Source organism: Chelon labrosus (genome assembly GCF_963514085.1).
Source record: "Chelon labrosus genome assembly, chromosome: 14".
Taxonomy (NCBI): Eukaryota; Metazoa; Chordata; class Actinopteri; order Mugiliformes; family Mugilidae; genus Chelon; species Chelon labrosus.
This window is the reverse complement of record NC_140347.1, coordinates 2,850,625-2,874,308: the sequence shown is the minus strand read 5'-3', so window position 1 is coordinate 2,874,308 and position 23,684 is coordinate 2,850,625. Positions and strand designations below refer to the sequence as shown.

The following is a 23,684-nucleotide window of genomic DNA, read 5'->3' as shown; positions in this document are numbered from 1 at the left end:
AAAACTGAAGCAGAGGAGACATTTCCGCTTAGACTCAGCACTGAGGCCCCCCCATCGGTGTGTTACTTCAATGACTTCAATGAGATAGCGAGTTAAGACCGCCCCCCCCCCCCCCACCAACACACCCCCGTACCTCCCTCCCTTCCTCCCTCCCTCTCGGGGATTCAGCCAAGAGGCGCTGCGGCAAAATGTCATATTTCAGTGGCTGCTCTCAGAGGACGACCTTCCTCCTCTACTGTACCTGAACATCATTCTGCTGGAGGACTCACTTCTTCTTCTTCTCCTTTTTCTTTCCCTCGGAGGATTTTTTTTTTCTTTTCTCTTCCAGGAAACTGGTCAAAAATAAAAATGAGTGAGTGGAAACTAAAAGGCAGAACTGAGAGAGTTGGTGAATGTTTGACTAAATGAGCCGCAGTTAAAACTCAGGAGGAAACAGAAGAGTCAGCAGTTCTCCCTCCTCCTCCTCCTCCTCCTCCTCCTCCTCCTTTACACAGACACTATTTTATTTCATTTATTTTTATTTTTTTTGAACTAAACCATCCTGAATGCAGTTTCCTTCTCCTCCTCTGACGCTGCTAACTCGGGCTCTTTCCAGCCTCACGTCCGTCCAGCAGCAGTGCGTCGTGGCTGCGCGTAAAAACCAAACCCTCCCCTTCATCCCGGGAACGACACCTCTCCAAAGCCTCCTGTGAGAAGAAAACGAAAAACTACTGTCAGTCTCCTGCCTGGCTTCTTTTCTTTTCTTTTTAATTAATCCAACCAGCACCATGGACGTGTTCAAGACCCGGCTGCTGGGGATTTCCGTGGCCGTGGCGCACGGCGTCTTCTCCGGCTCCCTGAACATCTTGCTCAAGTTCCTCATCACTAATTATCACTTCGGCTTCCTGACGCTCATCCAGTTCCTGACCAGCAGCACCGCGGCGCTCACCCTGGAGACCCTGAGACGGCTGGGGAGGATCAACATCCCGCCCTTCAGCCTGCAGCTCTCTAAGGTAAGAGAGAAATATACTCAATGTTAAACACCAATCAAGAGACTTAGTGTGTTGAGGTGAAACTGCTACCTGTTTAAAGAATAAAACATAAAACGTCCTGCAGTTTAAAGTAGTTTTAACGAGTTATTCCTAATATTTCTGTCGTACTTTACAAAATAAAACCATATGACAAAATTCAGAAATAAAATCAAAGGAACTGTTGTGTAATTGTGCAGCTATTGTGTAATAATGCATTTTTTTTTTTGGTGTAAGTTGTGGTTTCAGACACACAAAGGAGTCTTTCAGTTACTAGAGGAGATAAAATAAAATCCTAAAAAAAAATAAAATAAAAAGAAGAGATCTTTTCTTCTTCAGTTCTAGAAGTGCAAATTAAAATGCAGCTCCAAACTAAAAGCTGAGCCCAGCTGATGACTGACTGACTGACTGACTGAGCCAGTGACAGATGAGCTGAGTGGCTGATATGGATTCACTGACATCATTGACAGGACGGCTGGCCTCAATCTCTGCAGCTAAAAATCTGCAAACTCTCAGTGAAACTCAGTCCGTCGTGTTTTCTTTACTTATCTGCAGCAGTGGAGGCAGCTCTGGTGCAGCACCTTCATCCAGCAACGATAAGGCTCAGTGTCAGTGGCTCAGGTTCAGAGGAGGGGGTCAGTAGGCTAGAGACTGATCTAAGAAAGATATTTTATTTTTATTTTGGGGGAGTTCACAAGAACAGATCGATGTATTTAAACATATATATTCTAGGGGTGTGACCGTATTCGACCATGATATCCACCCGACGGTACGTTGGGTCTTTGGGTCAGAACTTTATTGATGAAGATGAGGAGAATCACATCTACTGGAATAGAACAGAAGAAGAAGAAGAAGAGAATAACTTTACTGTCAGTGTAACATATACAGCAAAAAGCACAAGTTAAATGTAATCAAATAAATTAAAAGGTGATAAAATATAAGCTGAGACAAACACAGACGTCCAATGCGTCATCCCTATGATGTGAATGAATTAAGCTTTAGCAGCATTTAATTCATTAATAGCCGTGAGAGAGGAACTATTTCTCAGTCTGTTGGTTTTCATCGTCCTCCATCGTCAGCCTGAGGCGGGGGGGACTGCAGCCTTTATGAAACACGTGGAGCTGGTTTCATCTAAGGGAAGAACCACTGAGACGGTGCGTCAGGATGGTCTCTACTGAGCAGAGACAGGAGGACACCAGCTGGTTTTCAGGGATGTCGCTGTTCCTGAAAACTCTCAGGAAGTCAAGGCTCTGCTGAGCCGTCTTCACCACCTCCACAGTGTCTCTCCATCCAAGAAGAAGATGATAGATTATGAGTAGAAGTATCTCCTCTTCTATATCCTCCTCCTCCATGTCCTCCTCCAGTCCTGATTGTCGAGAGTCTTAGAAGACGACCAAGATGTCTCCACATCTCCATCGTCTCTGTCCACATTGATTCCATCTTTGTTCATCTTGTTTTTCTACCTCCATGTTTCTGTCTCTCCTGGAAACTCCTCACCTGATGATGATGATTAGTAAAGGTTACCATGGTTACCACCACCAGAGCCTCTACTCCTCATCCAGTCACGATGGGATCTCTTGTGTTTGTTAAATGATCTTCCCATTCTCACAGATCAACAGCTTCTGCAGCTCTGAGCAGGAGGCACAGGTTTTTAGTAAAAGTTCAGATTTGTTTTGAACGGACCTGTTTGATGAAGTCATGTCAACACTGCAAGACGCCGACTGACGCGTCCAGCAGGTGTGTTAACGTCTTGGTTGGTGTAGTGTTGTTTTTAGAGAACCAACCAGAACTGAATTCAGAATATTCTTGGTGACTTTTCTGTGATAAAGCATGTGAGCGCTGACCTTCTCCAGTCTGTGGCGACCGTTTTTAACATCACATGATGACGACAGAAAACAGCCTTCAGTAACAGGAACGTTCACCATGTGACTCTCTCCCCAAACTGATTCCAAACCAGCGGTTGTTGTGCAGCCGAAACGATAAAGCCTGTGTGTTTGTGTGCAGGAGTTTGCCTCGGTGTGCGTCCTCTCCACGCTGCAGTCCACCCTCACCCTGTGGTCTCTGCGCGGCCTCAGCCTCCCCATGTACGTCGTCTTCAAGCGCTGCCTGCCACTCTTCACGCTCAGCATCGGCGTGTGCGTGCTGAGGAACGGCGTGCCGTCCGCCGGCGTGGTGACCGCCGTGATCATCACCACCGGAGGAGCAGCGCTGGCTGGTAAACACGAACACACGCAAACAAACTCATCTTTGTCTTCACTGTGCCCTGAGAGTAGAGCTGGGTATTACCACTGATTTACGTCACAATAAAACTAACATCCTTATTTATCCCAGAGGTTTGTGGTCTCTCCTCCATCTTCTCCCTCTAGCTTTATCAAAAATAGGAAAGTTTCTTGTTTTCACGTGTCTTTGCTTTTGTCCAGATCTTCTCTGTTCTCAGACTTTTTAAATCTGCTTCAAATGTCCACTAATCTGGTTGTCTGGCGAGATTTGTCAAAAATCTGATTCAAATCCCTCATGATATATACACAACCAGTTATCCAACGAGATTGGTCCACGTTAGGACTAAGCTACTGATGTCCTGGTTTGATTTGGTATCAATCCATGTAGACAGATTCCTGTTTCAAATCAATTTTACTTCAAACTAAAACTAACGTCCTCATTGGTTCCAGAGGTTTGTGGTCTCTCCTCCATCTTCTCATCTTTCATGTGTCTTTACTTTTGTCCAGCTCTTCTCTGTCCTCACACATGAAAGTAGAAGACAGGAGCTCAGTGTATCGTGCATCAAGTCCCCCAGCAGCCTCGGCCTATAGCAGCCTAAATAAGGGATGGTTCGGGGTAAACCTGAGCCAGCTCTAACTATACGCAGGAACTATAGGAAAGTCTCTAATTTTTCATGCATCTTTGCTTTTGTCCAGCTCTTCTCTGTCGTCAGACTTTTTAAACCCAATCACAGTTGGAGCTTCTGTTGTGATCTGGATCTGTCTCACATGTCCACTAATCTGGTTGTCTGGTGAGATTTGTCAAAAATCTGATTAAATCCCCCTTCACTTGAAAAATATTTTATATACACGGCCAGTTTTCCAACAAGATTGGTCCACATTAGGACTGAGGTACTGATTTGCTGTTTTGATTTAATATTAATCCATGTAGAGATATTTCTATTTCAAAACTATTTTAATTCAAACTAATGTTGTCGTAGGTTCCAGCAGATTGTGGTCTCTCCTCCCTCTTCTCCCTCTAGTTTCTCATCTTTCATGTGTCTTTGCTTCTCTGCTGTCACACATAAAAGTAGAAGACAGGACCTCAGTTCATCACGGGAATTCCCCCAAGCAGCCTAGGCCTATAGCAGCTTAAATAAGGGATGGTTTGGGGTAAACCTGCGCCAGCTCTAACTATATGCTTTATCAAAATAGTAAAGTTTCTCACCTTTCATGCATCATTGCTTTTGTCCAGCTCTTTGTCAGACTTTTTAAACCCAATCACAGTTTCGGTCATGTTCTGGATCTCCATCAAATGCCCACTTATCTCATTGTCTGGTTTCTAACGAGAGGATGAATCAAATATAATTTTTTTGTTTTTAAAAACCCAGCTCTTGTGAGGTTAATATAACACGTTCTAGAGAGGTCTTCTGTGAGCGTGGTCCACTTGAACAGTCAGACTTTGGGTTTCTTCACTTAGTCGAATTACTTCTAAAGTATTCAATACATCTCCCCCTAACAACGACACCATAATGTCAAGAAGTGCGACTGCACCAGTTTATGTGGATAATCAAACTGGAGCTTTTGTTGGAATTAGTCGTGAGAGGCATCGAGAGGCAATGAAGGAATTTGATCTGACACAACCTCAAAAATGTCTGAGACTCACTTCATTTATATTATGCCGACTGTAAAATCCCAAGTCCTCGTTTTCTTTATCCAAATGTACTTTTGTTTCTACTTCTTTTTAAATTCCAAAAAGCATGAGTGCCATAATTCATCCAGCACTCGAAGGTTTGTTCCACCCACAGAGCCTTAACTTCCATCCTCCACCCTCTCCTTTTTATTGCCATTTTCACAAGAAAACACAAAAGCTAAAACCATATGTTTTTTTTCTTTTTTTGTCCAATAAAAGCTTCATGAATGTCCTTTAATCATCTTTCCCTGCAGTGACTCTTCCAGTGCTCTTCCATTACTGTTAATGATCCTGGAGTCATAAACAAAAAGACCCTTCAGATATTTCATTTCCTGAATCAATCTCCTCTTCGAAACATGGACTGTGAAATGTGCTGAGCAGGAATCTAATGGACAGATTCATCATTCTGGGTTTAATCTCAGAGATAATTATGTCCCCTTCTATTTAAGAAAAAAAAGAACATTTGCATCTTCCAGACGTCAAACGGATTAATCAGTGAGATAATGTCATTTTGTCAACATTTTCATCCGTCTCGCTTAGAAATGGATCATAAGTAAGTCGTCAGCTCGATTAGGATGAGATGAAATATCCTTTGGTAATTGAACTCAGTGGTTGAATTTACAGGATCTGATCCGTAGCAGGACACACGAAAATAGAAAGCAAATAAACGGTGATGAGTCTGCTCGAAGACTGTAGGAAACACACAGGTCCTGCAAATGAGCCAATATTACATATCAGAGAGGTGCTCCTCTAGGATTAAATCAGAGTCCATGTGTTCAGAAGTGTTTCCATCAATGTAATGAGACTCAGGTGTGGTTCAGTTCCTGGTTTAGTTTAAATAAATCTTCACAACACATGTTTGTGGAAGTGTATGATGGCAACGGACAAAGGAGCTTTCTGAGGAGCTCAGAGAAAGAGTTGTTGTTGCTCATCAGGCTGGAAAAGTTTCCAGAACCATCTCTGAAGAGTTTGGAACCCACAAATAATCCACAGTCAGACAGATTGAGACCAAATGGAGGAGATTTAAGACTGCTGTTACACATTTTGTCAACATTTTTTAGAAATGGATCATAAGTTGTCAGCTTGATTAGGATGAGATGAAATATTCTTTGGTAAATGAACTCACTGATTGAATTTACTGGATCTGGTCTGTAGCAGATGTTGAGCTGGACAAACTAAAACAAAACACAAAGAAACCATCTCTAAAAGTGTAAGATACATACAGAATCATCACATTTAAGAAAAATGATGGTATATGAGTCAATATGAGTAAATAGTAAACATAAAATGACAACTATTTCTTTCACATTTAATTTTGTTAAATGCTAATAATAGGCTTAAGTTTTATGCTAGCTGTTTCCCACCTGCTACCAGTCTTTATGCTAAGTTAGGTTAAAGTCCCCTTACAACAGTGGCTATAAAAATACTGAAGACAATATAAGAGTACATAAGTCAATATCAAATGTTTAAGTCAATAAAAAAATATATAATTCAACATTAGAATATACAAGGTGGTATAAGAATATATGAGTCATTCATTCATTTATCTTCTTTGTCCTGTGAGTCTCCAGTCTATCACAGGGCTAACACAGAGAGACACTCACACCTACAGCCAATTTAGAATCAATTAACCTAATGAAGCTAACGTTTAAAAAAAAAACACCAGATACATCCTGCCTTTGCCGGTGTGTGTAGTTCAAATACAGGAAAACAACAAAAACCTTCATAATCATAGACACACAGACGTCACAGTTTAATTTTCTTCCCTCCAGGCGCTGGCGACCTCACAGGTGACCCCTTCGGCTACATCACCGGCGTCTTGGCGGTCATCATCCACGCCTCCTACCTGGTTCTGATCCAGAAAACTAGTCTGGACAGCGAGTACGGACCACTCACCGCTCAGTACAGCATCGCCATCATGGCCTCACCGGTGTGGACTCTTTCTCTAGTGTCTGTGTTGGTTCACCTCTCCTACCGCCATCTTTTATACAATCTTACATCTTCTTCTTCTTCTTCTGCTGCCCAGGTGCTGCTGGTGTGCTCCCTCATCTCCATGGACGCCATCCACATGTGGTCTTACGAGGGCTGGAAGGACCCGCACATCACGGTCATCTTCGTCCTCTGCATCTTCATCGGCTGCGCCATGAACTTCACCACGCTGCACTGCACCTACATCAACTCGGCCGTCACCACCAGCTTCGTTGGCGTGGTCAAGAGCATCGCCACCATCACCGTCGGCATGCTGGCGTTCAGCGACGTCGCCCCGACCAGGCTGTTCATCGGCGGCGTGGTGGTGAACACCATCGGCTCCATCACCTACTGCGTGGTCAAATACTTCGAGACAAAGAAGAAGAGCGCGTACGAGGATCTGGAGGAGGCGGGGAAAGACGGCGCGCTGCCAGGGGAGCCTTACCAAGAGAAACCGCCCAACGGTACCGGGCCCGCCACCGATCCAGAAACTGATCTGGGACACGTCGACACGCAGAGTTTAGTGCAGGAGGAGGCGGCGGACGCCCGAGCACCTATCGGGGAGTTGTGGACAGGAGATGGTGGACAAGGAGACGGAGAAGGACGCGTGAATTCTCGCGTCATGACGGAAAAAGATGTGCTGGAGATGCAGAGGGAGCACCTCCACAAGGAGAGCGCCCCCTCTGGTCAGTCAGCAAGTGACAGCTACTTAGGGGTGTGGAGGTCCATCAGACACCTGCAGTTCATGAAGAAAGACCCTTTGATTGACAACATGGAGCAGCAGAGTCCCTGAGAACCGGACAGAGACCTGAACAGACTCTGCAACGGGAAAACTGGAAATAAATTACAGGATTAAAAAAAAAAAAAAAAGAAATCAGAGAAGAAGAAAATGACAGACTGGACCTCTGTGTCCACCAGGAACCTCTTTTATCAGCAGTGCTTAACAAATGCTTGTCGGTTGTGTTTGCTGCTGTTGCTGCGATACCTCAGTGGACGTTTTAGAGCTCAGTTTCATCAGCCAGGACTCTGTTTACCACGAGAACGAAAAAGAGGTTCCTGGTGGAGAAAAGTGGATCAAGAGTTCAGGGAGAAGCTGCCCGTCGGTGATAAATCATTTGACGACGAGGCAGCAGTGATCAGGGGGGTCGCAGCATAGCATGATTTAGCCAGCTAGCCGAACACAAGCAGGCCTCATAGAAAAATAAAAAGAGTGCATCTTGTCCAAACTGGAATATCACAAGCAGTCAGGGAACAGCAACTGAAAGTTTCTATTTTGTGGATGAATAATTGTTTGTTGGTGGAAAGTCTGAGTTTGTTTGTCCTCATTGTCATGAACACAAAACTTTGTCAGCACCTGTTTTGATGGGAAGGGGATTGAAGATAACAATAACGTGGCGTCATGTTGGACTTCAGTGTCATTTTCTGCTCGTTTAACTTTCCCCGTTTTTATTTCTACCACTGCAGCGGCCACTGTTTGGATGTAACTACATTTACTCCAGGATCGTAGGAACAAAACTGAGGTTTGCTGCGTACAGATTAAACAGAGAGATCATAAAACATGACGGTTTTTTAGAAGTGCACCCTGTACCGAAACTAGTCAGCCAATTAATCTACTCTGCATTTGTTTGTAAGTTACAGACATGAAGTGAATCCTCTTGTTGCAGCTGAAAGAACCAATCAGATGTCCGTTCTGGTGAGAAAAGTTGGATTGATAGAGTGGGATCTTATAAGACAGTGGTTCCCAAAGTTGTTCTGCAAGCCCCCCATTTGAAGATATTTGACCCCCCACCCCCAGTTTGACACAGGTGTACATATCTTACGTCAATCTGCAGAGCACTGTCTTTCTCAATCACTGGAATGACTTTTAGCTTCCTGTTGCTTCATCTTCATTGAGACCATGTTGATAGCAGAGGGAAGTATTGATTCCTCTACTATAGTGTGTGTTTTTCTACACTAAGCAACTCTATAAGCAACTTTATATGTGGCAAGTTGACCATTTGAAGACACCGATGCAGCTTTTATAAAGCAATTCTGTTGTGTACGACAGTTTATACGTATGTATACATTATCCATTAGCATTGTTACAAACTAATATTTTTAGGATATCCAGTCAATCCTCATTACTCACCATTGTACTGGTGAAACCGAGGGCGATATCTGCCTCATATTTTCTTTTTTTTGCTTAGGAAGTTGTGTTTTGAGTAGGGCTGTCAAAATGAACACGTTAACGCAGAACCAACCAATCAAGATGGAAGACGTTAGCACGTTATCAGTTGGTTCTGTGGCCCGTCACTACCGGATCAACTGCCCATTTGTGTGACGGTAACTCTACTTGGACAAACTGCCCGAAACGGGTTGCCAGAGTCAGTCTGCGCTGCATATGGGTTAATTACATTAAAATTTTGATCAGATTAATTATGATGATGGATTAATCCGCATTGACGCTTTATTTTTAACAACTCTAGTATAGTCGAGTTGATGTAGACTCCTCCTCTGGCCAGCAGTGCTCAAGCAAGCCTCATTCAACTTCCTTCCCACGTCCTCTGTACAATAGCTCCTCGCCCCTAAACTTTGGGAACCACTGTTGTAAAGAGACTTTAGCTTAGCATAAAGACTGGAAGCAGGTGGAAACAGCTTGACTAAAAGTTAAAGAGAAACACCCAAACCTACCAACACCTCTAAGACTCTCATTAGCACTTAACAAAATCAGTTGTGAAAGAAATAATTGTCATTTTATGTGGCGTTACAATCTGCTGCTGTTTCTGGGGAGTCGCTGAAACCACAGATACAACACATTTCTTCAATTCGGCGCCCAGAGATCGGCTTCCTGAGCTCCAGCAGATCGCCGCGGTCTGACCGGCGAGGCCGTCCTCCCACCTCCAGGCGACTCGCTGGCATCCTTCTAATGAGATCAGTGGAAATCAGGCTCTGTGAGGGACGCGTGTGGGCTGGTGAGACGACCAGATGTCTGGGGGAATTATTCACATCAGCCCGTTGGAGTCGAGGCTCCTCTCACATGTGGGCTGAACCGTCATGGACGGACGTTTTAAATGAGAGCTCTGTGCTAATGATCACATCTGGCCCACTGAATCTGACAGCAGAGGCAGAAGTCTGGATAATTTTACATAATTCACATCTTTATCGTCAACCCTGATATCTCATGAAGACATGACAAGCTTGTTCCAGCATTTGGACAAGAAATGAAGAAGCATTTCAAGTCCTTAACTGACTCTTTAAGCACTTTAAACGGGGGCTAGGTTTATTCTGTTTCCCAAATAAACATGTTGATGTACAAAGTGAGAGCCAGGAGGTGATTGGCTTAGCTGGGGGAAACAGATCACCTGCCAGTGTCCAATTAAAGTTAGAGAATACATCTACCAACACTCAAAGTGCTCCAGAGCTGCAGTTTTTAGATCAGGTTCTTCGCTCTAACTTTATTTTGGAAGCATCATGAGGAAACCCAAAAACTGCTCCAGCATGTATCCAAAGAACAAGCCGACACAACTGGACTTGTAGGGTTTCCTCCGGTCTGTTAGAACTGAAGAATTAAATGTTCTTTGATGAAACGTCTTCAAGAAACGCACCTAGTCCAACTGTCCTTGTTTCAGCTAGTTTTTTGTTTTTTTTGGATGAACCTTGACTAATTGGTTCCCAAAGGAGAGACTCCAGACTTTTGTCAGTTCTTCTCCAGACTTGTGAATCTGTTTCTGTCCAAGTACTGGTCCAATTCAAAGTACCATCTGAACAAGTAGAGCCCAAATACCCAGATGTGTTCTTGCCCTAACCATTTAATCGAGGATGTATCATGCTGTGCTTTGTGCGGACTTGGTCAAGTCAGGTATCCCAGAATCCAATTCCAGAAATCCTCCCGTCCTCCAGAGTCCATACTCCCAAATAAAGCATGTCAAGCCCAGACTGCCAAGTATGTAAGTCTGAGTTTCCTGCTGCACCAGGCAAAGAAACCTACCCACATGGAAAAACTGCTCCATAGCCCCGGTACAGGTCAAAGACTCCACATTACCTTTAATCACATTTCTGCATCTTCAGTTTCTGACCTGGATTCCCCTCTCCAGCCTCTTGCCTTGTTTTAACTCCAAACAGGAAGCATTCATCCTCCTCTCCTCCAAGTGTAGTCTCTTTCACTGAGACAAAAGGAAGAAGTAGCCCCGGGCGTCTTGAATTGTTCAGGGAGAAAAAGCTGTCAACCTCTGATATTGATTAATATTGATTTTTCTTCTCACACTCCACAAACTTCATTTAACGGTACATGAGATGAGCTGTCGCCTCGGGCTGCAGCGACCGGGGCGCGGGGCCGCTGGAAGATGTTTCGTCCACGATTAACACTCGAAGAAACGATAAATGTAGTTGTTAAAGCATGACTGTGTGAATTGTTCGGTGTCTCTCGTGTGTTTTCGGGCTGATAATGAGTCAGCGGGCTCCGCCGCGATAAACTGTTGATGTGATGTTTGACTGTGATCCTGACGTTGATTTCTAAAAAGCCACAAGTGCATGAATGTATTTGAAATGTTTGTTGGTTTTTCCTGCTTATATTCAAATCTAAAGAATCACTGTGAAAACCTTCAAAGGCCTGGATGCTGACTAGAGCAGAACATTCAGACCTGGTTTGTTCAGGAAATATGAGGCAGCTGACATTAAATCACTCTCTTTAATTCACTGTCCTGCATTTGTTCTGAATATTTATACCGTTGACATCGTTTTAGAGCCTAATGAGTTCATCGTCAGTCACATCAGAAACAGTATTTGTTAAATATACCAAAAATAATACATCAAAAACCTAGAAATTAAGATTTTTTCCCCCCCAATTTCCTGCTTATTTCTCAGAAAAAAAGTGTGTAATTTGATACTAATTAGAGAGAACACTTTCAGTTTTTGCGAATCTTTTATTTAAAAAGCAGGAACCTAATAAAGATATACTGGTGACTTGTGGTTAAAGCTGAATTACACACTTCTTTCCCATTAAATTCTCATGCAAACTGAGTTGTCACAGTAAAACGTACATGTCCTTCGGTTATTCGTTTGCTCTTCTGTCATTTGACCTCTGGTGAAGTCTCTCTCCTCTAAGAACTGTCCCTATGGATAACCGAGCAGAGCACAGGTCAACCGGCCCCCAGACCTCCAGGGCCCCTGGGCCAGAGCAGCGGTGACATGAAGTGATTATCTGAAAGTCACAGAGCTCAGGTAAAACCATCGCAATGACAAAGAAACAACGTGACCACGGTACACCGAGACAAAATGACCAAAAAGAGACACAAACTGACTAGAAAGAGACAGAATCACAAAGCAACTGCAAAGATAAACTACATGTCTACAAGACAAAGAAACACAAAAGACACTAAACGACAACAGACTTGAAGAAGCTAGTCGTAATGAGTGCAGCCTCTTTTTCTTCTTCGTGTCCATTTTCTCCTGTCTTCCGTCCACGGTCACTTTCTGTCAGTTTAGTTGCCAAAACAAATCACCTGTTGTTGAGTCGGACTCGACAGAGTGTTGGATGAGTGACATGGTGTCATGAAAGATCATGAAAACGGAAACATTTTCGTTTTCTTTCGACACTGTTTCTGTTGACCAAAATGAAACCAGTCTAATATCACATGCCGTATAGAAACTCCTCACTACAGATATCTCCAAATAATTAATTTCCTTTAATCGATTTAAATCGATTTCATTCTCCACATGCAGTATGACTCCTCACCAGTCTAGTTCAGCCACACAGAGGCTGCTGGATGTGAGATGACGCTGCAGGGACTTTTAAGAGGCTCAGAGGAGAACACGAGCTCACAAACAGGATTGTTTAATTTATTTTATTTGTTTTTATTCCCACGTGGACTTAATGCTCATATTGTTCCTGGTGAAGTGAAAGGAACATCTGCTCTTTAATTTGCACGTTCACCGCAAAGTAAATTGAAATATTTTTTTTCACAGTGACAAATCTCTGCAGCGGGATAATTATCCTGGTGTCATTTTGTCGTGGGAGGCGGGGGAGCGTTGTTTATAGCAAGTGTTTCTATGGCGATGATGATGATGATGATGATGATGATGATGGAGGGGTTTCCATCAGGAGTCATTTCCAGTGACCAGTGACAGAAGTTCACCGAGGATGTGAAGCTGCAGACCTTCAGGCTCCAGGACACGATTAGATGATTGTCTTTCTGATGTGGCTCATTGTGTGGCGTTATGTCGAGTGTGTCTGAGGAAGCGTTCTCCCCCTGAAGTTAATCGTTTCATCACGCTATAGATCGTTATCTTCCTGCAGGGGGAATAAAATGCGTTTCAGTCACGTTTCTCCTGTTATCTGTTGACCCTTTAACGTCGCTCCAGGATCAACCCTGGTCTGAAATATTCAGGGATGAAATATGGAATTTGATTGCAGGTTTGAGTCCTGGAATAATCCTCCATTCTCCTTAGATGAACACACCTGTGGGCTTCTCCTGGCTCAGCTGTGATAGGTCTCTGCAGGCTCTCCAACACCTGCCAGCACGATACGGTGGAAGTGCTCATGCTGCAAATAGCATCTTATAGCTTCAAATGATTCGTGAGACGCTCAGTGTGAGCGCTGAGGACAGGGGCGGACGATCCTTCACCCAGATCACCGCGGAAATAATAACATCACAACCACGTATCACGACATGTGGTATATGCTCTGCAGTGATACCGACCTCAGTTTAATTTCAATATAAAACATTTAATTTGGCATTAGAAAAAAAAGACAGTAAAGGGAAAATTGAATAGTTTCATAAAGACTGAATGAAGTAATAATAAAAATTCTATAGCAACAAAGTCAAAAACATAAAAATCTGCAGTTTAAAAAACAGGTGCATCACATAATAAACTAAAAAACACAGTTAAATCTTATTTAAAACTTGCAGGAAAGCCTCTCTGATAAAGGAATGGTTTAAATGGAGATTCTGTAAAACTGTTGAAGGAAATAGTTTTCTTTTTCTTTTTAAACTGTTTCACTTTTATTTTTTTCTAAATCACATTAATAGCAAGAAAATTAAGTCTAATAGTAATTGTTAGAGTTTAGACCAAGTTTATAAAAATCAAAGTCAAATAACAGTTCTTTCTACAGTTTTTTGTTTCTGGCAAACTCGAAACACCAAAAAAGATGAATGATAATAATTAAAAAAAAAAATGCAAAATGGACAAATTCCTGTCTTGATACAAACACAAAAGGCCTGTGCAGTTTTAGGTACGTCAAGTTTTGCTTTTAACTCCATTTAAAAAGTGCAACAGGTCAAAAATAATTAACCAAAAAATACAGCTGTGTTGTCCTTGAATGACTCAGGAAGTAGTCTCTATGGTGACCACTGGTCCAGGAACATTCTGAATATTGTTCCAGAGTCATGCCCATGCTCCGCTAAGACCAACAGAAAAGATTTGAAATCACTGACTGATGGAAACTACTTCATCTTCATCTTCATCATCATCTTCTTCTTCTTCTTCTGGTTTTATATGAATCAAACAACCAGTGGTTTCTCCTTTACGTCTCTTTCTGGTTTCACAGATTACATGACCAGAGGTAAAATCACTGGTTCAGCTTTTTTTGTTTGTTTGTTTGTTTGTTTTTGCTTTTTAAATTGAAAATCTAACTTGAAACACCCCATAGTACATGGAGCACACGACAGCACCAGAAGCAGAGATCTAAATGAAGGCAGAGTTTGAAGATGAGCGTCCTCCACATGTCGACTGACATCTCGCCTCTGATTCCGTCTCGCAAATAGAAAAAGCTGCGACAGTTTTCCGACTACTACACATCCATGTTGCGTTTAAAGCAGGTCTGGTGCTGCTGGAGGAGGAAGAGGAGGAGGAGGAGGAGTGATGAAAGACAAGGGAGGAGAAAAGAGAAAATTGTCTGTCAAAGAGGCAACGTCAGCACTTTACTGGAAAATGTATCTGAAAACTGTTCTTTAAACGCTTCACTACTACTGCAGCACACACTCCTGAACATAACGGTACAATCTGCAGGTAGCTTCACTTCCCATGAGAAACCATTTGCAGGGAAAGAAGTGACTGAAGTCATTTGTTGAGAAGAAGAGGAGGAAGAAAAAAAGGATGAATTTAGAGGAGAGGAGGAGTATTTGACACACGGCTTTTATCTTTAGTGATGTTGGATTGAATTTGGCTCCAGTTCAGACTGACGCTGAACACGCTGGCGTTGTAGCTCTGCAGAGGTGAATTCAATCTCATTTCTGCTCTGCGCTTGCTGTCCTGTAAAGCAGCTCATAAATAAGTGGAGGTTTGCTTCTTTAAATGTTGTTTATACTAAAACAAACAAATGACAGGATATGAAAACTGGAAGTCCATTTACTTTGAAATGATTCTCTGTTTTTATATTTGGTCTTTTCGTGCAACATTCAAAGAAAACAACGACATGTAGACAAACTGCACAATTTATTTCAGTTTAGGATTTATTTTAGATGGTGAAGCTAAAATGATCTGAAAGTACAAATATGATTGAAACGCTTCTTTTAAAGGGTTTAGATGTGTAGAGAAGATTCCGTTAAATAACAAACAATGGAGTTGTACGAATACGTCTAAATGAGCTTCTGACACACAGCCTTATCAAAGTAACTTAAAGCTAACTAAGCAACAACAAGCAAATGAAACAAACCTGAAACATTTCAGATCAGTAATGTTTAAATGTTTAAATACTGTGACGCTGCTCCTGAACACACCACAAAGACTACTGCCAACAAACAGCTGGTACGTTCTACACCCGAAAGGATAAAAACATAGAGACCAGCAGGTGGCAGTAGTCTGGAGTCATCATTCAAAAGAGGAAACAGGAAGAGCTCCTGTTAGCTGTGATGCTAGCAAGCTAGGAAGAGCTGAATCATTCTGATCAGTTGTTCTACACTTAATTCATTCTAGACCAACATGTTGTTGTGTAAATATTTGTGGATTTTGAACGTTCAGATTAGAAAGATGACGTTGTTGTGCTTCTGTTTCTCTTCTCATGGTCTGATCCTCTCAGCTGTTGAGTCAACCCCCTGAATTGCATAAAAAGCCACTAACAGAGGTTTGACTCGAGCTAACTGGGCAGGGCACACCCCAAAAATCACAGACACTGATGTCCTGGCTGTGTGTATTTGCGTCCACAGGCAGCTCTGCAGGTATTTCTCTGGAACAAGCAGTCAGCTAAATGAGCAGAGCTGCTAACGGTGTGAAATCACTCAGTGGAAATACTGCTGCTGCAGCCAGGAGACGTTCCCGCTGATGCTTTAACTTTGACTTTGAACGCTCGCCAACCGATCAATACTTCACCTGACTGCACCTGCACTCAGGCTCATTTCATTATTCACAGCAGAACCTTTACTTTATTATCTTTTCTTCATTTGCAGACATTTCTTTGTTTTCCTCTTCGGTTTGTTCTTTAGTCACAGCGGTGTCGCGACCACAGGGACGACCGTCAGCGTTGAATGAATAGCTGTGGCATTTCTGGATGGAAATTCAGTTTTCCCAGTTGGTCAGTCCTAATGATTTCAGTGGCTTTCTGACTTCTCCTCTAGCGCCACCTTCAGATTCACAACACCAGTCATTCAGTTTGGTTCAGACACTCGTGTTCCCTGCATTTGTGAGTTGAGTTGTTGGGTAATCAAACACGGGACAAACCGTGTGTCGATGGAGTATTAATAAAGACGATCAGGATATTCATTGTTTTCTTGCAATAAAATTCTTGTTCCAGCAGAGTTGCTCTGGATGTTTTCCTGTCTTAACATACCCTAGAAGCCAGCCTGAACTTCTGCCAACCCCAAAAATGTTTAGTTTGAGAAAGTTGTTCTGGAGTCTCTCTGTTGTGTACTGATTCTGATCCAGCACAGCAAAGATCTGCCAGGCCAAACAGATAATTTGGGGGCGGGGCTTAATTTTAGTTTTTAGTTTAGCGTCCTCTATCATGTCTGTTGTAAAAGATACTGAAGGACATGACTTAATGATTAAAGCATTCTCAGCACATGCTGACATACGTTTTCATTCTTTGCTCTGATTGGTTGTAGGGCTACCCAGCTGCGTACAGAGATTTGTTTGTTTTGTTTTTTGTATTTCTTTTTTTGTGTTTTGTTTTTTCTGAGTGGTATCAGACAAGTGTTACACCAGGCTACTAAATGGCTGTAATTGATTGGAGGACTATCCAGCTGATGCAGAGGTTGTTTTCTCTCGATAGCGGTTCAAACACTCCTGATAATGGAATCCATAAACTCATAAGAACTGAGCCCGACTACGACAGGATGGAAACTGTGGAAGGAGGCTCCTAAAAATTAGACCCAGCTGAATGGTCTGACACCAGAGTGGGACAAAGTGCCCATTGAGAGCGATCACGACTGAGCAGCATCGTGTCATCGTGTTCTCTACTGAAGCTCTGACAGCCACAGATTACAACCACGGTCGTCTGTCCGATCACATCACAGCCGCTTCACGGAATAAAATCTAAATAACAAACAGAGGGCACAGTCTGGTTTTAAACTGTGGGACCCACCCCCCATCCCCCGCCCCCGACTGCTAACATACATTTGCCTGTGTGTAACAGCCAGTATTTACTGTGTGTCTCTGTGACATGTTCATTACAGTCAGCAGCATCCAGCAGTGTCTCCATCAGTCCTGACACATCATTAGCTGTGCACTGAGCTGTGAGGAGCTCCACAGAACCATTCCTCGCTGCGTCGATGATGACGGGACGCCAAGATAGAGGGACGCACAGGAACAAACATCTGCATGCAAGTAAAGGCCGTGACAACCCAGTCTACAGTCACAAATGAGAGCAGATGTGTTTTAAGCCTCTTGGTGGTGGTTTCACATCTGTCTTGTCGTGCTAACCAGTTTTCATTTTTTCTTGCTTCCTGTTTTATATAGAAATCGTTAGTTGTACTTCCTGACTTTGTCTTTTCCCCTCCCATGTGACTGCTCTCACCTGTGCTCCCAGGCTCCTCCCCTTATTGGTTTCACCTGTCCCTCGTTATTAAGCCCACAGAAAACAAAAAAAAAGAAAAAAAGAAATCTACCGAAGACAGAATATCTTAAATCAAGGCTTTTATTTTGTCTGCTGAGATAATTCTTCTTACTCGCCACATTAACAGCTCTACACCAGCCGCCGTCTCCTGAAAAGACTCAGAGGACGAAGACACGGCTCCGCTTCCATCTGACACCTTATTGAGGATTAACTTTAACAGCCATTACTGCTCAAGGCCTTTTCCTCGTCGATAACTCCAGTAAATAGTGGTTTCAGCAGTTTTTTTCCCTCCTCAACCTGGCTCACAGACATGCACATCAGAAACTAAGATGAAATCCCTTAAATCTAAAAAGCTTGTTTTATTGTCTACCAAGATAATTCTTCTTAATCCTACAGTATTTGACTCTTTTTGAGTGTTTAGAACTTGTTATTGTAGTGAGTTAAAGCATAAAATGAGAACTACCACAACTCTAAAGGTTTTAGATGAACACAGACAAGTTCAACAACTACTTAGTCAAAGTCAGAATTTCTTATTTCAAGCATCTTAACATATTAAAAACAGATAATGTCCAGATCAGTGACAGTACTGAGTGGAAAGTCTCAACTATTGATACTGACTAAACATTTTTCTTGGATGAACACAAATCTACTTGTTTTTAGTCTGAAACACCAGTTTGGAGAAATCTTGGAGGAGACACAGATTAACTGGTTTTAGTCAAATGTTCCTGGTCAATTGACAGATCATGTGACTTAGTAATATATCCCTCATTTTAAAACGTATTTCTTGTTGTTATGTTTTTACAGTGTGTACATAGTCCCGTCTATTTTTCTTTTTGTTCTTCGTTTTCAAAGAATTCCCTTGTACATACAGTATAAGCCTTCTGGCAAGGCGGAGAAAACCTTGATGCTCTTCTCTCAAAGACAGAAACGACAGAAGACGACGCTCTGATATCCAGCTCTCGTGCTGTTAGAAGGATTTCCTGTGGAGACTGTCGGACTGGAACATGACGGAGGTGAACATGTTCTTTAAAACGAGTTAATCTTCTGGTCTGACGCACACTTCAAAACACAGCTCCACTCTTATCTGTTCAGTAACAAGGAGGATGGAAGGCAGATGTAAGATGTAAAGCACAGACAGATTAATTCATGAGTTGAAGCTAAAGCTTTGGACCCGTGGATAGTCACGAGGACATCTTGGGAAAATCCCTCTTCTTCATAAAGACTGTTTATGTGTCAGACTTTGATTCGGATTTAATCAGAAAGATGAGTGGGTCAGATTAAGCAACGGAGACGCTGAAGTCAGGAGTGGAGTTTCTCTTCATGACGGTGCCTTCAGGAGATTTTTGAGAGCAGCAGCTGATAGAATCACGCACTTAAGGAACCGGTTGGTCGTCACTTGACTGAAGAGAAGTGTTTGTACTTACTGTGATGTGCTCTAGTGACGGGTTTATGTAAAATATGTATTTCAGGACTAAAATATGATGATGGTTAAGGGTTGTGGTCTTCATACCATACAGGCCCAAATAGAAGATATATTAGAGATTACATTCAACTTTATTGTCGTTGTGTAGAGTACAGGAACAAAGCAAATAAAATACAGTCAGCATCCAACCAGAAGTGCAAAGACGGTGGTATTTAAACGAAGTGCAGGTACATAAAGAGTCTGTGGACAAAATAGCAGCCTGGAAACCAGACCAATGTCTCCACCCTCATTTATTTTCTCGTGATGGAGAGTTTGGTCTGCTGTTGATTTATTTATTCAAGGAAATTAATCATTTCTTCATTTATGGGAGTCGAAAAAGTTGGTTAATCCTTGTTTTCAGTAAATGGTGCGACCCGCCCTTGAGCTTCAGTAACAGCAACTAAACGTTTCCGGTAACTACTGATCAGTCACTACGTTCTGTACTGCAAGCATTTATACCAGCTCACACAGGTATAAATGCTTTCACGGACATAGCCTCTTATGGTGTATGCTTCATGTAGACCGCTTTGGAAGTATAAACCAAGATTCAAATGCGTAGTCAATACCTGTTCCTAAACCCTCTGCTGATGGCGTCACCAAGGGCTTGAGTGACACTCCAACAGCTGCAATGTTGCTGGCAACACTGACCGACGCTGAGTGCACCATAATACACATACTCCACATTTTAGGCTTCAGTGAGTCTCTCGTTCTTGCAACAGTATCTCAAAAGTGTTCACCATCCAAAAAGTACTTCTCTAAAGAAACATTTTGGAAAGAACAGCTCTAGGCTGAAAACAACACATCTGTCACTGCCGGTAATACTTGACTTGGCAGACTTTCAGCGCTGCCAGTTTGCCAGTGATGCCCAAGTTGTAGTCACAGCAGTTCTCACTGAGTGACAGCGACGTTTCAGACAATAGCGTGCTTTCATCTTTGTTTCAACACTCAGTGGCTAAGCCCTTTCCTGTTTTAGCGTGGCAGCACTCCAGTTCACAAAGCCAGCTCCTAGGGGGTTTCCCAGTTTTCTGTGGAAGAACCTGCCCGGCCTTCCTGCCCAACATCTCTGGAATGAACTGGAACGCTGATCGTGAGTCAGACTTTATCTGCCGATGCTTGAACTCACGACTGCTTTGATGTACCTCTGCAGAACGTTCAACATCTGCGTCACACTTCTGGTCACACAGCACGAGATGAGCTGGTTATTTTTAGGACATGGTTCATTAACAAGGACTTGATGCCCGTGTGGATTAAGTAAAGGTCTTCTTCTTCTCTTTCAGTCAGTGACATTTCTTACATGCATGTGTTTCAAGCTTACGGTGCCGAAGATGCGGCTCGGCTTAGTTTAATCACCCACACATGGGAACCTTGGCTCCTGCGTGGAGGCAGGCGTCCTGCATGTTTCCTGCAGATAGGCAGGAGTGTGCACTGCTTCACATTTTCCACCTGCAGCTTCTCATTGAGTGCTCACATACTCACGTTTTCGTCAAACGAGGAGCGACTGCTGCAAAGCTGCACCTCAGTTTGCTCATGTCATGACAGTCTGAATGTAATTAAATGAGTTGAAACTCGAAATCATGTCTTTGGGTTTGATTTCTTACCAGGAATTTGAAGATCTGTTTCCATATTCGGATTTAATGGATAAGACTTCATTATTATATCAGCTCTGAAACCCGTTGGAAAGACACTGAAGATGGAAAATTGTTAAAAAACTGGCTAGCTTATTTGAAAAAGAATCAAGCACACTGCATAAACTCCTCAGCTTAAATAAAAAATAACAAGAAAGTAAATCTGTCTATCCTCAACCCCCAGATTTCTCCAACTAATGTTTTAGAGTAAAAACTAGTAAATTTGTGATAAACCAAGAAAAATATGAACAGAACAGTTTAGTCAGTATCAATAGTTTCTACTTACCAGTCAGTATTGTCATTGATCTGGACTGGATTTCATCTATGAGTGACAATAAAACAATGGATTACATTTGGTCATTATCTGTTTTTAATATGTTAAGATGCTTGAAATAAGGAATTAAAACTTTGACAAAGTAGATGTCGAACTTGTCTGTGTTCATGTAAAACCTTTAGAATTGTGCTAGTTCTCATTTTAATCATTAACTTCCTACAATAACAAGTTCTGATAGAAACAGTTCAGAAAGAACTATCTAGTAAGAAGAATTATCTTGGTAGACAAAAAACACAAGCCCATCTTAGTTCAGTTTCATTTTTTTTGGTAGAAAGAAATAACGTTGGTTGTTAACAGTTCATCCCGCGTATATCGATCAACTCAGTTTGATTGTCTCTGGACGGATGAGCAAAGATGAGTTAATTATAGAACAACAGGATAAAACAATGTGCTGCGCTAAATCAGGAGCTATTGTCCAAGCTCACCTGAAGCTTCATGTGTAAAGCAAATTAATGAAACCAGCAAATGAAGCACATTTACAAAGTCAGACCTTCTTTGTTCAAGACATCTGGTGGAGCTGAGCTTCACACACTAACTGGAAGCTACGCTGGCAGAGTAACATCCTGGTTGAATGAATCTCAGCAGGATGAGCTTCATCTAAGGACGAGATTAGTGCTTAACTAACCTCTAATGGTAATGAGAATGAGAATGCCTCTGCTTTGATCCTCCATAGATCCATGCAGACCCATTAATTCAACTCTTATCTTCTGTCACAAGGTCAGAAATCATCAAAACAGAAACTGCTTCACTTCTTCCTCCCATCGAATCCCCATCTCCCACATCTCTTGTCTTCTCTTCCTACCCCTCTCTCTGTGTTAGGCTTTTATCTTAAACTTTATAAAATCCTTTGTACTTTGCATTCAGCTGTTCTGCTTTTTATTTTTTACTGTAGTTCTTTGCCGTTCTTGCACTGGATATGAATTGATAAGTTCCCTTATTAATATTCATGATGTGTCTGGGTTCTTCTAGATGTATTTTCTAACATTAATCTCTGAGCCCTTCCACTCATTTATTGTCAATAAATTAGGATTATTCCAACATTAAAGTAATTTCAAGTTGCCGTGGATTAAATCTGAAACTTGGCAGGGACATTTTAATTAATTAAAAAAATGAAGTAATAACCTTAAATTCATGGACTGATGCTTATGTAGCCCCAAAGCTCATAGTAATCATGGAGATAAGGAACATTTATTGACATCAGTATGCATACAGGACTTAAACATTCAAACAAATGTGTAAAATAATACATTAAATGGTGGAAACGTATCTTTATTGACTACAGTAGATGAACTAAAATCAAAATTACTATTAAGATACAGAGCTGTCTATGAATGATAATCATCAGTAGATCATGTCCAGGAAAAGACATGTTTGAGTTTTAAGCTTTTATATTTTTGTCCAAACTGAAAGTGGAAGTTGAGTTAAGAAACACAGACTGATGACCCAGACCCAGATTTGGAGGATGATCTTCAACTCCTTAAAGTGCTGAGAGTATCTACATTTACTGCTGTGGAGATGTTCTCTGCTGATTAAGATAGTGAAAGGGTTTTCTTTACTCATTTCTCACCACTTACGTGTTCTGGTTGGATGTATTAGTCAGTTTAACTCTTCTCAAATGGCTTTATTAAATTGTTTTAGTTCTAATTTACCTGCAGCTATAACTACACTGGCACTCTGTCTTGATCCAGAAGTGGATCTGTCATGTAATAAATGTGTAATATAAAGGGTTGTTCCTCCACCTTGTGGCTGTAGGGTTGAACTGCGTTCTGAATGCAATGAGACAAACATGCAACTCCTCATATGTGGAGGGTCTGATGCACTGATGCAGCAGGAATATATATCTTTTTACAGCGCAGTGTAGGTGATGGACGCTGGGATAGGCTGTTACAGAAGATGAATGAATGAATGAATGAGTGTAGCGATGTTATTCCACATTTCTTTTTCCACATTATTCTCTGATCTAAGTTCCACTATTTGGAGTTTAAATTATGTTACAGAGTTAAGGTTAAAAACAGGAGGCAGGTTATATGTGAGTGAACAGGTTTTTTTGTCGCATAGATGTTACTTTACTCCCAACCTGTGTGTATGTATTATGTCAAGAAATGACACATGGAGGAGGTTGGGGTCAATGGATAGATCCATAAAACACCTGACTTTATCACAGGAGCCCGTTATTAATTTCTAGTTTGAAACCAAAAGTCACTTTCTCTCTTTCTCTCTTTCTCTCTTTTAACTGTCACAGATACGTGAACAGAAATGTCTGTTTATTGTAACCATGGTCCTCCTATATGAATCTGTCCTTTACCAACTTGTATCAAGACTGAACCTAAACAAACAGAAAAATATCTTTGTATAATATTTGAGAAGATGAACATTTTCAGGGAGTACATGTATTCTGAGTATTCAGACTTGTGGTGTTTTTATTGAAGAA

At 41.9% G+C, this 23,684-nt stretch overlaps 2 protein-coding genes across 2 annotated transcripts in view; one reads left to right on the top strand and one right to left on the bottom strand.

Moving 5' to 3' along the window:
- The window catches only part of LOC311498919 (uncharacterized protein), a 227,553-nt gene that overhangs the window by 138,633 nt on the left and 65,236 nt on the right, over positions 1-23,684 (bottom strand). The window lies entirely within an intron of this gene.
- On the top strand, positions 768-8,182 carry slc35d3 (solute carrier family 35 member D3; the record flags this gene model as incomplete). The annotated part of the gene is made up of 4 exons (XM_084559726.1): positions 768-992; positions 3,012-3,222; positions 6,671-6,828; positions 6,925-8,182. The coding sequence occupies 4 exons, from the start codon at positions 768-770 to the stop codon at positions 7,657-7,659; spliced, it is 1,329 nt and encodes a 442-aa protein (XP_084415852.1). The 3' UTR covers positions 7,660-8,182.